The following is a 12827-nucleotide window of genomic DNA, read 5'->3' on the forward strand; positions in this document are numbered from 1 at the left end:
ACCATGATGCTGAACATGTGCCTACAATGTACATGCTTTAATTGAAATGTGACACAGAGACATAAAGCGAGCACACACTGCTGGGGAAAACGGCGCTGACTTACTCGATGCACAATGGTCACAAACCTTCAATTTGTAAAATTTGTAGAAAACTCAGTCGCTGTGAAGTGAAGTACAATAAAACTCGGTGTGCAGGGACGGATTTCCTTCTGCAGAATTCTAGGAAAGGCGAGTTAATTGTAGTGACAGAAAGTGGTTCAGTGGCTATTGTCCAGGGATAGGAGCACGGGCAGGGTGGAGGGACTCCCAAGGGGCATGAGGAAGCTTCCTGGGGTGACATCTATACATTAATTATCTTGATGCTAGTGATGGCTTCAAAACATTACATATGTGCAGTTGACTGCATGTCTCTATACCTCGACAAAGCTCCTAATCAAAATCAGTCAGAAGGTTGAGCTGCAGCTTTACCTGAGAAGCTTTGCTGAGTCTTCTCTGGCCGTGTCCTACTCAAGGGAATCAGCTGACATTCAAAGACATGAACAAGCACGAGAGCCCTGACTTGTCAACAACACGGTCACATCCTACCTACTTCATTTCAAATGAACAGCCCTGAAAAGCTTTGCAGTGTTCTTTCAAACAACCATTTGAGGAGTACCAATTACATGCTGGGCTTAATGGTGGGGGACTTTGCCTACAATGTCACACTTGAGTCAAATGCTGCCCTAGCTCAGGGGAAGAGAAAATTTGCCTTTCCATTCTCCAGTGAGAAAAAAATGTCCTGTTGCTTAAATGCAACCCCATTTTCACTATCTTGAATGATATCTCCTTATAAAGAGAGGGTGTAGAGAAACAGGATCTCTTATCCACCACTGGTGAGGTTGTAAAATGGTACAGCACTGTGGAGGACACCCTGGAGGTTCCTTGGGAAGCTAAGTTTAGAGTTGTGTGCTGGTTTGAAAGGATCTGTGTACCCTAGAAAAGCCATGTATTAATCCTAATCAATCTTTTAATCCCTATTCAATAATGCAGGTTGGAAACTTGATCAGATTATCTATACGTCTCCTGGGGAACTTCGTGAAATGAGAAGCCTGGAGATGTCACCATGTTCACCATGTGCCTTTCCAGTTGAAAGAGAAACCCTGAACTTCATCGGCCTTTCTTGAGCCAAGGTAAACTCTTGTCAGTGTCTTACTTTGGACATTTTTATAGACTTGCTTTAATTGGGATATTTTCACAGCCTTAGAACTGTAAACTACCAACTTATTAAATTCCCCTTTTTAAAAGCCATTCCATCTCTGGTACATTGCACACCGGCAGCTAGCAAACTAGAACAAGTTCCCATACGACCCAGTGTGCTGCTTTGAAAGGATTATGTGCCCTAGAAAAGCCATGTTTTAATCCTGAGTTCATCTTGTGGAGGCAGCATTTCTTTTAACACCTATGCAGCACTGTAGGTTAGAAACTTGATTAGATTATCTCCGCAGAATGTGATTTGACCAATTGTGGGAATTAACCTTAGATTAGATGGAGATGTGACTCCACCCATTCCAGGTGGGTCTTGATTAGTTTACTGGAATCCTTGATAAGAGGAAACATTTTGGAAGGAGTCAGAAGTGACAGAAATGACAGAGCCAACAGAAATGTCAGAGCAGAGCTGACACAAATGCAGACATGTGGAGAACAGAGACATGGATGTTTGGAGATGGTTGGAGCCCAGCAGAACTTGGCATGAGCTGTTAAGCAAGCCATTACCTGGAGAGGCAGATGCCAGTCATGTGACTACCCAGCTGGCAGAGGGTTCCTAAACCATGGACCTTCCTTGAGTGAAAGTAACCTCTTGTTGGGGCCTTAATTTGGACACCTTCACTTCCTTAGAACTGTAAACTTGTAACTTATTAAATTCCCCTTTCTAAAAGCTGTTCCAGTTCTGGTATATTGCATTCCAGCAGCTTGCAAACTAACACACCTGGCAACCCCACTACTCAGGATAAACCCAGAAGATCTGAAAGCAAGGACAAGAACAGGCATTTGGACACCAATGTTCATAGCGGCATTATCCACAATTGCAAAAAGGTGGAAATAACCCAAGTGCCATCAACAGATGAGTGGATAAACAAGATGTGGTCTATGCATATGACAGACTATTCCTGAGCAGTAAGAAGGGATGGAGTCCTGAAGTATGTGACAACACAGATGAACCTTTAGGACATGATGCTATGCGAAATAAGTCAGACACAAAAGAACAGATATTGTACAAACTCACCGATATGAACTAATTATAATATGCAAACTCATAGACTTTAAATATAGAATATAGGTCACCAGGAGATAGAATGAGGCTAGAGAATGGAGAGCAGTTGCTTCATATGTGCAGAAATTTTAACCAGGCTGAACTTAAGTGTTTGGAAATGGATAGAGGTGACAGCAGCACGTTATTGTGAGAATAATTTACAGTGCTGAATGGCGTGTGAATGTGGTGGGAATAGGAAGTTGAGAGCTATGATGTCGCCAGAAGGAAAGCTGGAAGTTAAGCTGGAAAGCATCGCACAGTGAATCTTGTGGTGGACAATGACTGTGACTAACTATACAAACATTAAAAAGTTCTTTCATGAACTAGAGCAAACAGTACAACATTAATACAAGGAGTAAATAATAGAGGGGTATGTGGGGAAAACATACGTGTTGTAATCCAGGTACTACAGCTAACAGTAATATTTTAATATTCTTTCATCAGCAGAAACAAACGTACTATGTCAATACTATGTGTCAATTTAATAGGGGGACAAAGGGTATGGGAGGATTTGGGGTTTTTTTTTCTATTTTTATTTCTTGTCTGGAGTAATGAAAATGTTCTAAAATGGATTGTGGTGATTATACTGTGAGCCACTGATTGTGTACTTTGGATAGATTGTATGGTGTGTGAATATTTCTCAATAAAATTACATATAAAATTCCCATAGCTTACAGAACCCATGATTTCATCTTTTCTTGCCTGAAATTCACTGGGAAAAGTGTAAAAGAAACTGGATAATATTAAAACCACAGCGTGTATTTTGTCTCTGTCTGCCCTGATGGATTTGCTAGAAAACTGGGATTTATCATCTCTCAGTTTTGGAGCTGGAAGTCCAAGGTCAAGCGCTCTGCAGGCCGCGCTTTCTCCCGGAGGTGGCGGGGGGCTGGTGCTGGCTCCCGCGGTCTTAGTTCTCTGGCGTCTCTGCCTCTGCACATGGCCATGTGCCTCGTTCTCTTCTGGCTTTTACTGCCTGCCTGTGTCCACAACAATGGATGGAGCCACCCTGACTCAGTCTGCCTCATGCAAACAGAAATCTCCAAAGCTCCTTTGCACAAGTAAGTCCAGTCCCGCGGGCCTGGGCGTCAGGGGAGGGACACAGTTGAGGTGAGACAGTCTCACCTGCCACAGTTTCCAACCTCAAGCTCTACCGTGTTGTAGCTCTACCACCAAGAACTTCCTTTGCTAGTCCCATGCCCACTGGCTGTGGATTTTCTCCTGGCAACAGTTCTTGAGTAAATATCATAAGCAGCATCAATCCACTAACTACTAGTGCGGCCCCAAAACAATGGAGCTGGCTAGACATGTGGGATTAACTTGAAGTTCAGGAACATTATCCAAGGAAAGCCACAGGTGCCAAAGGCCCTCTCGTCACTTCTGCCCATGCGACTTCACTCACCTCAGCATTGCAGAAGGACAGGGAGCAAATACCCCACATGGACAACTCGCTCTCATGCTCTCGCTCACCAATCCCTCTTCCCCAGCCATGCATTGCACACAGAGTCCAGACAGGCTCTCAGCAGGGGGCCTCGAGCTCATTTCCAACTCAAGACATTTGCTTAGACATAGACGATGGCACTTTAACTTTGGGCAACAGAAAGGAATTTAGTACATGCAAAAAAAAAAGTTTCACCAGGAGAGAAAAATTTCTTTCAGGATGTTATCTGCAGATCTATTTGGCCAAAGGGAGAAGTTGCAAATATTCTTCCCTCTTACACGTTTTAGGCATAGGATATATTGGAAAGGGAATAAATGTGAATTTATTAGCAATTCAAGGCCCAGTTCTCCTGCTTATCAGCCATTTGTCCAGGGATAAACAACCACCTCCAGGAGACTTTATTTTGCTTCATTATCTACAAAACTGGTGAAAAAGGATCTTGCTGAGACATTAAAAGAGAGAATATAGGTAAAAGTGATACTATAAAACTGTAACACTCTTACACACACTTGAACTTGGAATTGCAAGTTAGACTTTGGGGAGAAACAGGTGAGATTTAGAGCCAAGTGTGGACCTCCAGGAGTCAAAAGCCCCGGCTCAAACCCCAGCCCCACCCCCAGCAGCTGCAGGACATTCGGACAAAGCGTGCACTCTGCGGACACAGAATGTGGAAAAGGGCAAATGAAATCTTCAGTCACAGCCTTTAGCTCCTGAGCTGCTGGCAGAACACCAGAGATTGCGACAGACTCTTTTTTTTTCCTTTTCAGATTTTCTACTGCATTGAAGAGAGCGCTTAAAATCAGAAGCTCCCACAGCTGTTTCCAGCCCCACGTGCTGATCTTTGGAGACTTTAATCACACATGCCTGGGGGCAGTCAAGGAGGAAAGCAGCTCAAAGAGCATTGTCAGCCCCTTAATTAAATGATAAATGCATGCCAAAGTAACTTTGATCAAATTCCCTTTGCTTTTAACTCAAGAATAAAGCAATGGCTCCTATTCTTTAGACATTGCGATGCATTTCGCACAGAGACAGCAACAACCGTTGTCCTTACCTGAAAAGGCTGCGAGCTGGAAAGAGTGAGGTGCTTCCTTGTCCACCTGTTGCCTTGATCCCCAAACAGCTGCCAGAGCAGCGTCCCCCGCGAGCCCCCGTGGCCCCTCTGGAGCACGGCCAGCCTGTAGATGTGCTGACCGAACATGTGGTAGTGGAAGCGGAAGGCGCAGCGCCCGGCGGGGGCCCGCAGCACGGGGCTGAGCAGAGCGGCCCTGCTCCGGAAGGCCTGGGGCCCCGAGGACTCTATGTAGAGGTAGTGGCCCCCGGCCGTGCCTCGCGTGTGGTCCTTCAGGGGCCCCGTGTGCAGCGTCGAGGTGGGGCCCTGCATCCTGGTCCAGTCGAAGTCGTCCTCCTCGTCTTGTTCCCAGTTGCAAAGTCCATTTTCAAAGTCGCACTGCAGTCCAGGGTCTGCAAGAGGCAGGGTGACAGCGGGGGCTAAGTCAGGGCCGTGGGACATGCCACCCAATACACCAGCTGATGTGCTGCTCACGCCAGGTGACCCCGTCCGATAAACACGCAGCATGAAGGTAAAGCCTTCCGAGGGTGACTAAATACTGGCTCACACACCGAGGGGCAAAGTCTGGGTGCCTGAAGGTGCCACCCCCTGGTCATAACCCCCAGCACCCTGCACCTCCCCGGCTGGCCAGACCCGGGGCCTTCAGGCTCCAAGCACCCATCACCACCTTGGCTGGCTGACGCCAGGGTCCTCGGGCCACTGCTGCATTTCAGTCCGAGCCCAACATTACTGCCCCTGGGGCACATTTTGGAAAACGCGGAAGCCCAGAACTCAGCTCCAGCAAAGTGGTTTAATGGGGCCAAGAGGCGAGGGGGTGAGCCGGGCCTCCCACCAGCTCCTTAGGCCACTCTGCTCCTGGGAGCTGAGAACAGCCGCACCCCACTGGGGCGCAGGGTGCAAACGCGCATTCCAGGGGAAAGCGCCCACAAGTACGGGTGTGCCAGAGCTGTAAGGACCCAAGATGTTCCCGATGCCAGGATTTTCCAGATGTCGTCCTGAAACCGCTTCCCTGGGGTGCCTCCCTGGCCGGCTGCGCGCCTTCCGATGCCCACAGCCGCCTGACAATCTTCCCCAGCAGGGTTTTCATCTTCCTTCTCCATCCAAAGCCTTTAATCCTTCCTGGTTTTAACTCTAACTTACCTCTAACCCTTGTCCATCTTTCTAGCAGAAAGGCCTTCCCCAAATTAAAGAGCCCTCCATCCTCGCCCCCGCAGCTGACCCCCTTCCCGGCTGTGTCTGCCGGACGCCATGGCGCGCGCTCACCCTTCCCTCGCTGTGTCTCCCCAGGGCTGGGTGCTGCGCAGCGGACAGCGGCGCCTTCACGCCAGGCCTCCCGTGCCACAGCCCCGCTGGCCCCGGAACATCCATCGCAGGGGTTTAAGAATCGATAGAAGAGGCGGGCCGCGGTGGCTCAGCGGGCAAAGTGCTTGCCTGCTATGCCGGAGGACCTCGGTTCGATTCCCGGCCCCAGCCCATGTAACAAATACGGAGAAACAGAATACAATAAAACAAGAAAATGTTTAAAGATGTTTCCCTTTCTTCCTTCCTTCCTTCTCTCTGTCTTTCCTTTAAAAAAAAAAAAAGAATCGATAGAAGAACCTGGAGCGACGCTGTCAGGGGAGAGCGAATCACCGGCCCCTGAACACCCTGAAGGGAGCAGGACCCGGGAAGGGAACAGAGCAGGCACTGTCCAGTGGGGTGGGCATTGTCTGATGTACTCGAGCTCAACATGGCGGGCGCTGGGCCCCACCCCCAGCCCCCCACCCCCACCCCCACCCCCGTCGCCCCTACCGGCCTCGGGCCGAGGAGCAGAAGGAGAATGTCAAGCAGCCGAGGTTTGACATGAAACCGGCCCTGGGGCCAAGGCTTCAGTACCCGGGCCCTCACCTGACGGCCACTCAGCCTTCACTTCCGAAGGACCCCCCGGACTCCACCCGCACAGTTCAGGAAGGAGAGCACGGAGCAGGGATGTCTGGCGAGAAGCAGGGTGTAGACGCAAGCCGTGGAGGAGCCGACAGCCTGACGCCACCACTGTCCTTCAGTGGACACAAGCAGAAACCCCACCTCCCGAGCTAATGCTGAGAAGCTTGAAGGCTTAGTTTTAGCATCACATCAACACCCTTTAAGGAAGGGAATTTTAGGGGCTGGAAAAAGATGAAAAGTCTTTCTAAATTTGCAAAAACAAATTATCTTTGGGACAAGTGACACTTCTTGCAATCACCAGTGTCATAATCATCTTTTCACTTGCATCCACTCAAAGCTAGCGGTGTGAACCTACTGCAACGCTTTCCTTCTTAGTGCTCCGACCTCTTCTGAGCCTTCTTTCTAAAGAGCCCGACGCCCTTATTCCAGGGAGACGGGCTGCCTTCTCTGCAGCACGGGTCACTGCCACGCCACACCGACCTATCAACTGTTTGTGTCCTGGCGACCGCCCCTGGTGGACTCTGAGCTCGCAAGGCAGGGACCCTGCCCGTCGCTTCAGCACACGGCCCGGCACACACTGCGTGCCCGGTGAGTAGGGATGGATGACTCCATCACCCACCCACCAGCCTCGGGGCGACGCCCAGCATCGGCCAGCCCCAGGGTCTGGGACGCGGGACCCGGCGCCACCGGGCAGGCGAGGCGGCAGCCCTTACCGCAGTCGGCCTCGTCGGAGCCGTCCCCGCAGTCGTCCACCAGGTCGCAGCGCCGCAGCTGCTCGATGCACGCCCTACTGCGCGCGCACCAGAAGCGGTCGGGGCCGTCGCAGCGCTCGGCCGGCTGCGGAAGCGTGCAGTTCTCAAACCTGATGTCGTCGATGGCCGAGACCCCGACGTAAATGCCCAGGCTGGCCTTGTCCAGGGACAGGTGGAAGGGCCGAGCCAGACGTCCGAGCTGGACGGTGGCCTGGGACCAGCGGTCGCCCTGGTTGTACAGCACTCTCCACAGGACCGTGGGGTCTTCCGAGGAGCCCACGTGTAGCTGCAGCTCAGCCGCGCCCACGGAAAGGCCATAGTTGTAAAACCTGGGGAAGAAAACCCGGAAATGCAACCGGCTTGCAGACTGTGCTGAATATGTAGCTTGTAGACGCTTCTACTAGGTCAACACGCAATTAACGGTCAGCTGGCACAGAGGGCCGCGCTCGTCTGCAGCAGGCATTGTGGGCACCCACTGGCGAGAGCTTATCTGCCACCCTGCAGCTCTCAAAACGGGACAGCTTCCCAGGGAATTTGGCCCAGAGCTGAGGAAGCATTTTACTAAATTATAATCTACCGTGGGAGAGGAGGAATCCCCTTCCGCTGAAGAAATGAGCCCAACAAATGCTAACGCGCTTTTTAGTAAAATTCTAATTGTATGAATGAAATGCAATGGCCATTTCTAAAGCAAAACCAAGGCAGAAACCATTGCTAAGTGCAGGAATCTGTCTAAAGCCATTAACTGAAGTTCCCTGTTTAAAGTTTTGCATGTGATAAGGAGATATTGTATGTATGACACATTTTCTGTAGGGAAAATGAGCATCTGTAGATCAGCACATGCTGGTATCTGTATAACAGTGTAGCCACTGCCAGCCTTCAGGAAACCCTATCCAATTAAATGTCGCATGCTTACTTTAAGTGTAAACACGTTCACCAGGAAAGGTCTGCTTCACCAGCACTGTGATTTTAGAGCATTCAAGTGCCCTGCTAGGCTGTAAAAGAAGCACTTCCCTGTCACATCCTTGCTGTCCCAACACTTGACTTCCACATTTTCCACAGCTCGCTTTGTAAATATGTTTACGTACAAAGCATTAACTGAAGAAGTAGGTATGGGAACGTCACAAGCAACTTGTATTATTAAAGCATTCACAGGAAGAGCTAGATACTGAATGCAATGCAGGGGAAGATGTGAGCTGGCCCTCACTCCCCAGGGTGCAGGCTGTCGCCTGCCTGTGAGGTCAAATTCTTCTTCAGACCCTCGTAGAATCACCGGCCATGGCTTTTACCACCTACCAGAAGGAGAGCATGCACTCAGGTCCCGTCTGCCCGAACGCTGGGCTCTGCAGCTTAGCCAGCTGTGCCAAGGTGCTGCTCCTCTTCAGGAGAAACATAAAATGCCCTATTGGGAGGCAAAAAGGAGGCATCAGTCCCCATACCTGGTCCTAAAAGAGAGAGCAGTCTCTTCAACCCCACACCAATTCCCTGCCCAGTCAGACTCTGAAATCAACACCAGTAAAAATGTCTGTAAAATGATGGCTCATCAAATGTGCTCTTACAAATATAAAAAATATATACATTATCAACATTTTAGTCAAAATGATGCCATAAACAATTGGCAAATCCAATCAATTCATCAAAATTAACTCGTAGATCTGCAGTCCACTCCATCGCCCAGCAGGAATTATTCCACGCAGACAGTGTGGCCACAGTGGTCAAGACTCAACGGTCCTGTGTCTTGTCACAGGGCCTCAGACCCTTAACTGCTCCCTCTCCCCCTGGGCCGGGCTGTGTACCAGGGAGTAGGCCAGGTAGAACCTGTACGTGCCTCTCACCTTGAGCTGTGTTGAGTGTGTGATCCCAGGGTGGGGCCAGGTGTGCAAAATCAGCAGAAAGGTCACTTTGGGAGCTCCAGACCCAGTCAAAATGGTCACCACTGAGTGCTTCAAACCAACCACAGCTGTTTGTCTCAAAGTCACATTCGGAAACTGAAGGACAAAAACGAGGCTCTTACCTTAGCTTTCCAAAGTTTCCAAGCACACACGCGAAAATGGAAACGGAACCTGTCTCACTACTTTTCTCTAAGCACTGCAACGAATGTATTTCAGAAAACCTGGTTAGGCTTTTCATACTGAAGGTTAGTGAGGAAGAATTCTCAATTTCAGAAATTCAAAATTTCCCTGAAGATTCTAAGAAACAGACTGTGTCCACCATGTTGCTTATAGCATCACCAAGTTTTGTGTAATTCATTGTGATGTTCATGGCCGTTTCCCTGCTGCTAGTCAACCAACCGGAAGGCTTAATTGTCCCTAGAGAGTATTTTGTACTAAACCATGATAAGTAGTTAAAATTTAAAATTTTAAAAATCCAGGTGTAGTGTATTTAACGTAATGCCCCTAATTTTTGTTGAGTCTTATGTTTCACAGAGAATCATATGTATGGCCTCATATGTGGAGGACAGTATCGTTTTTCCCATTTTTCAGGTATATATGAGGAGGAATCAGTGAAATTCCGTAAAAACAGTTTGGAGGAGAAAGATAAGAAAAGAGGAAGGTCAAAAGGGAGAAGAGAAGGAAGTTATAGCAGCAGTAACCTAGTATGATAGCTGATGTTTCCTGAACATGTCGTGTAACAGGAGACCCTGTACTGAGCATTTTCTGCAGAAAGCTGTAACAGCAAGATACCATTGTTGTCGCTGTTTTACATAGGAAGGTTCAGTGAGGCTTTTGACTTGCCCAAGGTCATACTGTTGGGAATCTAAATATTCTGACTCCTAGTCTAATATTCCTTCTGTAACTGTCTACAATGACAACTGCTAATTGTCATTAGGTTGGAAAAAGGATAAGCCAAAAGGCACAATCTGAATTTGATTAGGGCTGACATTCTGCTGTCCCTATATATAGCAAGGCAAAATGAGGGACATTTCCACTGATGAGCAATTATACACTGGGTCCTTGGCCAGGGGCTAATGGCCTAATTTTCTCCAGGGATGGAGAGTAATAAGCTGCATCGTTGTTCCCTTGTAAAAGATCCTAGGGGTGAGTATTGAGTTTAGGGGATAAAAGTACAAAGGAAATCACTGAGTGAGATTATAAAATTTTAAATTGTAAGGATATTTCAATCTAATAATACATCATTTTCACTTTTAGAAATGCTACTTCTATACAAATGTGAAGTGAGCAATAATATTACAAGTACCTTCTATTTTTCTTTGGTTTTCTTTTACAATCTCTATTAAATACCAGATTTCAGAAATGTGTTTATTTTCTACAAGTTTGCTGGCCCACTCTCTAAGCCAACTCTGCAAGTGGACTCCTGCCCGCCCCCTACACAGGACATGACTCCCAGGGGCTTAAGTCTCCCTGGCACCCGGGTCCCAGCTGCTGGGGATGAGCCTGCACTGGGCATCGTGGAAATGAGAAAGCCTTCTTGACCAAAGCAGGAAGAGAAATGAAACAAAATCAAGTTTCAGAGGCTGAGAGATTTTAAATAGAGTCAAGAGGTCATTCTGGAGGCTATTCTTATGCATTATATAGACCTCCCTTCCTAGCTTTTAGTCTATTAAGAGTAGCTAGGAGGAAACACCTGAAACTTTTGAACTGTAATCCAGGAGTCTTGATCCTTGAAGAGGATTGTACAGCCAAATAGATTTAAGTTGTGACCATGTGATTGTGAAAACCTTATTTCTGGCACTCCCTTTATCCACTGTATGGATAGATGAACAAGAAAATAAAGACAAAAATAAATAAATAATGGGGGAGATAAGAGATGTGGGATGCTTTGGGTATTCTTTTTTATTTTTATTCTTATCTTTATTTTTCTGAAGTAATGAAAATGCTCAAAAATGGATTGTGATGATGAATGTACAACTATATGATGATACTGTGAACCGCTGAATTTATACTTTGGATAATTATATGGTATATGAATATACTTCAACAAAATTGCAGAAAAAATAACATCCCCAAAATGTAGTAAAATGAATATTTTGATTCAAGAAATTGTTTGTTCGCCCAATATTTGGCCAACAGGGTATTTCCAAATTTTGTCAAATGTCAATGGAGGAGGTACAAGGGTATTTCAGTGGTAAAATTCCTGCCTGGCATGTGGGAGACCCAGGTTCAATATCTGGCCCATGCACTTCCCAAAAACAAACAAACAAGCAAAGAAAAACAAATGAAAACCAGAACAAAAACAAAAATTCCACAAAATGGTGCTGCAATAAGGAGATACTGGCACGGGAAAAGAATGAAATGTGACCCCCCTTCCATACATCATACAAAGAAAAAAAAAGTCAATGGAATGTGAACAAAATTCCCTGTGATATACATATTACATATCTGTCTCTCTATATGTGTGTATGTACAGATATAAAAGATACATACACATAGAGAGACACATTTTTAAAAAGTCAGTGGGAATAACCCCCAAAGAACCAGAACTTTCACACATACATGGAGGTTAAACAACATGCGCTTTAACAATTAGTGGGTCAAAAAATTTTGCAAGAGAAATCAGTAAATACTTGGAGATGAATGAAAATGAGAATACAACATATCAAAACCTATGGGATGCAGCGAAGGCATGCTGAGAGGGATATTTATACCTCTACATGCATACAATAAAAAGGAAGAAGGAGCTAAAACCAAAGACCTAACTGAACAAGAGAAGAAGTTAGAGAAAGAACAAGAAACTCTAAAGCAAGTAGAAGATAAGAATGTTTTATAACAAAGATTAAAAAGCAAGAAAATCAAAAGTTGGTTCTTTAAGAAGATCAACAAGATTGACAAACCCTTAGCTAGAATGAAAAATTCAAAAAGAGATAAGATGCAAATAAAATCAGAAATTGTGGGGGGGGGGGGGGCATTACCATTGATCCTGAAGAAATTTTTTTAGAAATCTTAAGAGGATACTATGAACAATTGTATGCCAATAAACTAGATAAAGAAAATGGACAATTTCTTAGAATCACATGAGACTGACTTGAGAAGAATTAAAAGACCTCAACAAACTAATCACAATTAAAGAGATTCAATCAGTCATCAAAAACTTTCCTACAAAGAAAAGCCCAAGGCCAGATGGTTTCATAGGGGAATTTTACCAAACAGCCCAAAAAGAACTAACACCATTCATGTTCAAACTCTTCCAAAAAATTAAATAGAAGAGAACACTACCTAACTTACTCTTCCATGCAAACATCACTCTAATACCAAAACCGGATAAAGATATGACAAGAAAGGAAAACTACAAGCAATCTCCCTAATGAATATAGATGCACAATTTCTCAACAAAATACTTGCAAAGTGAATCCAAAGGCAAATTAAGAGAATTACACACCATGACCAAGTGTGGTTCATT

General features: G+C 46.3%; 1 protein-coding gene across 6 annotated transcripts in view; it reads right to left on the reverse strand.

Annotated features, from left to right (window-relative positions):
- MALRD1 (MAM and LDL receptor class A domain containing 1) overlaps positions 1 to 12827 on the reverse strand; it is a 752096-nt gene that overhangs the window by 608576 nt on the left and 130693 nt on the right. For all 6 annotated transcript variants that reach the window (XM_077154409.1, XM_077154433.1, XM_077154399.1 and 3 more), the window contains exons 16-19: positions 9305 to 9457; positions 8766 to 8871; positions 7434 to 7801; positions 4780 to 5189 (exon numbers count right to left, since the gene is read on the reverse strand). In XM_077154409.1, coding sequence (XP_077010524.1) covers positions 4780 to 5189; positions 7434 to 7801; positions 8766 to 8871; positions 9305 to 9457 — 1037 coding nt within the window. The remainder of the gene's footprint in view (positions 1 to 4779; positions 5190 to 7433; positions 7802 to 8765; positions 8872 to 9304; positions 9458 to 12827) is intronic.

This window comes from Tamandua tetradactyla, chromosome 1, assembly GCF_023851605.1.
Source record: "Tamandua tetradactyla isolate mTamTet1 chromosome 1, mTamTet1.pri, whole genome shotgun sequence".
Taxonomy (NCBI): Eukaryota; Metazoa; Chordata; class Mammalia; order Pilosa; family Myrmecophagidae; genus Tamandua; species Tamandua tetradactyla.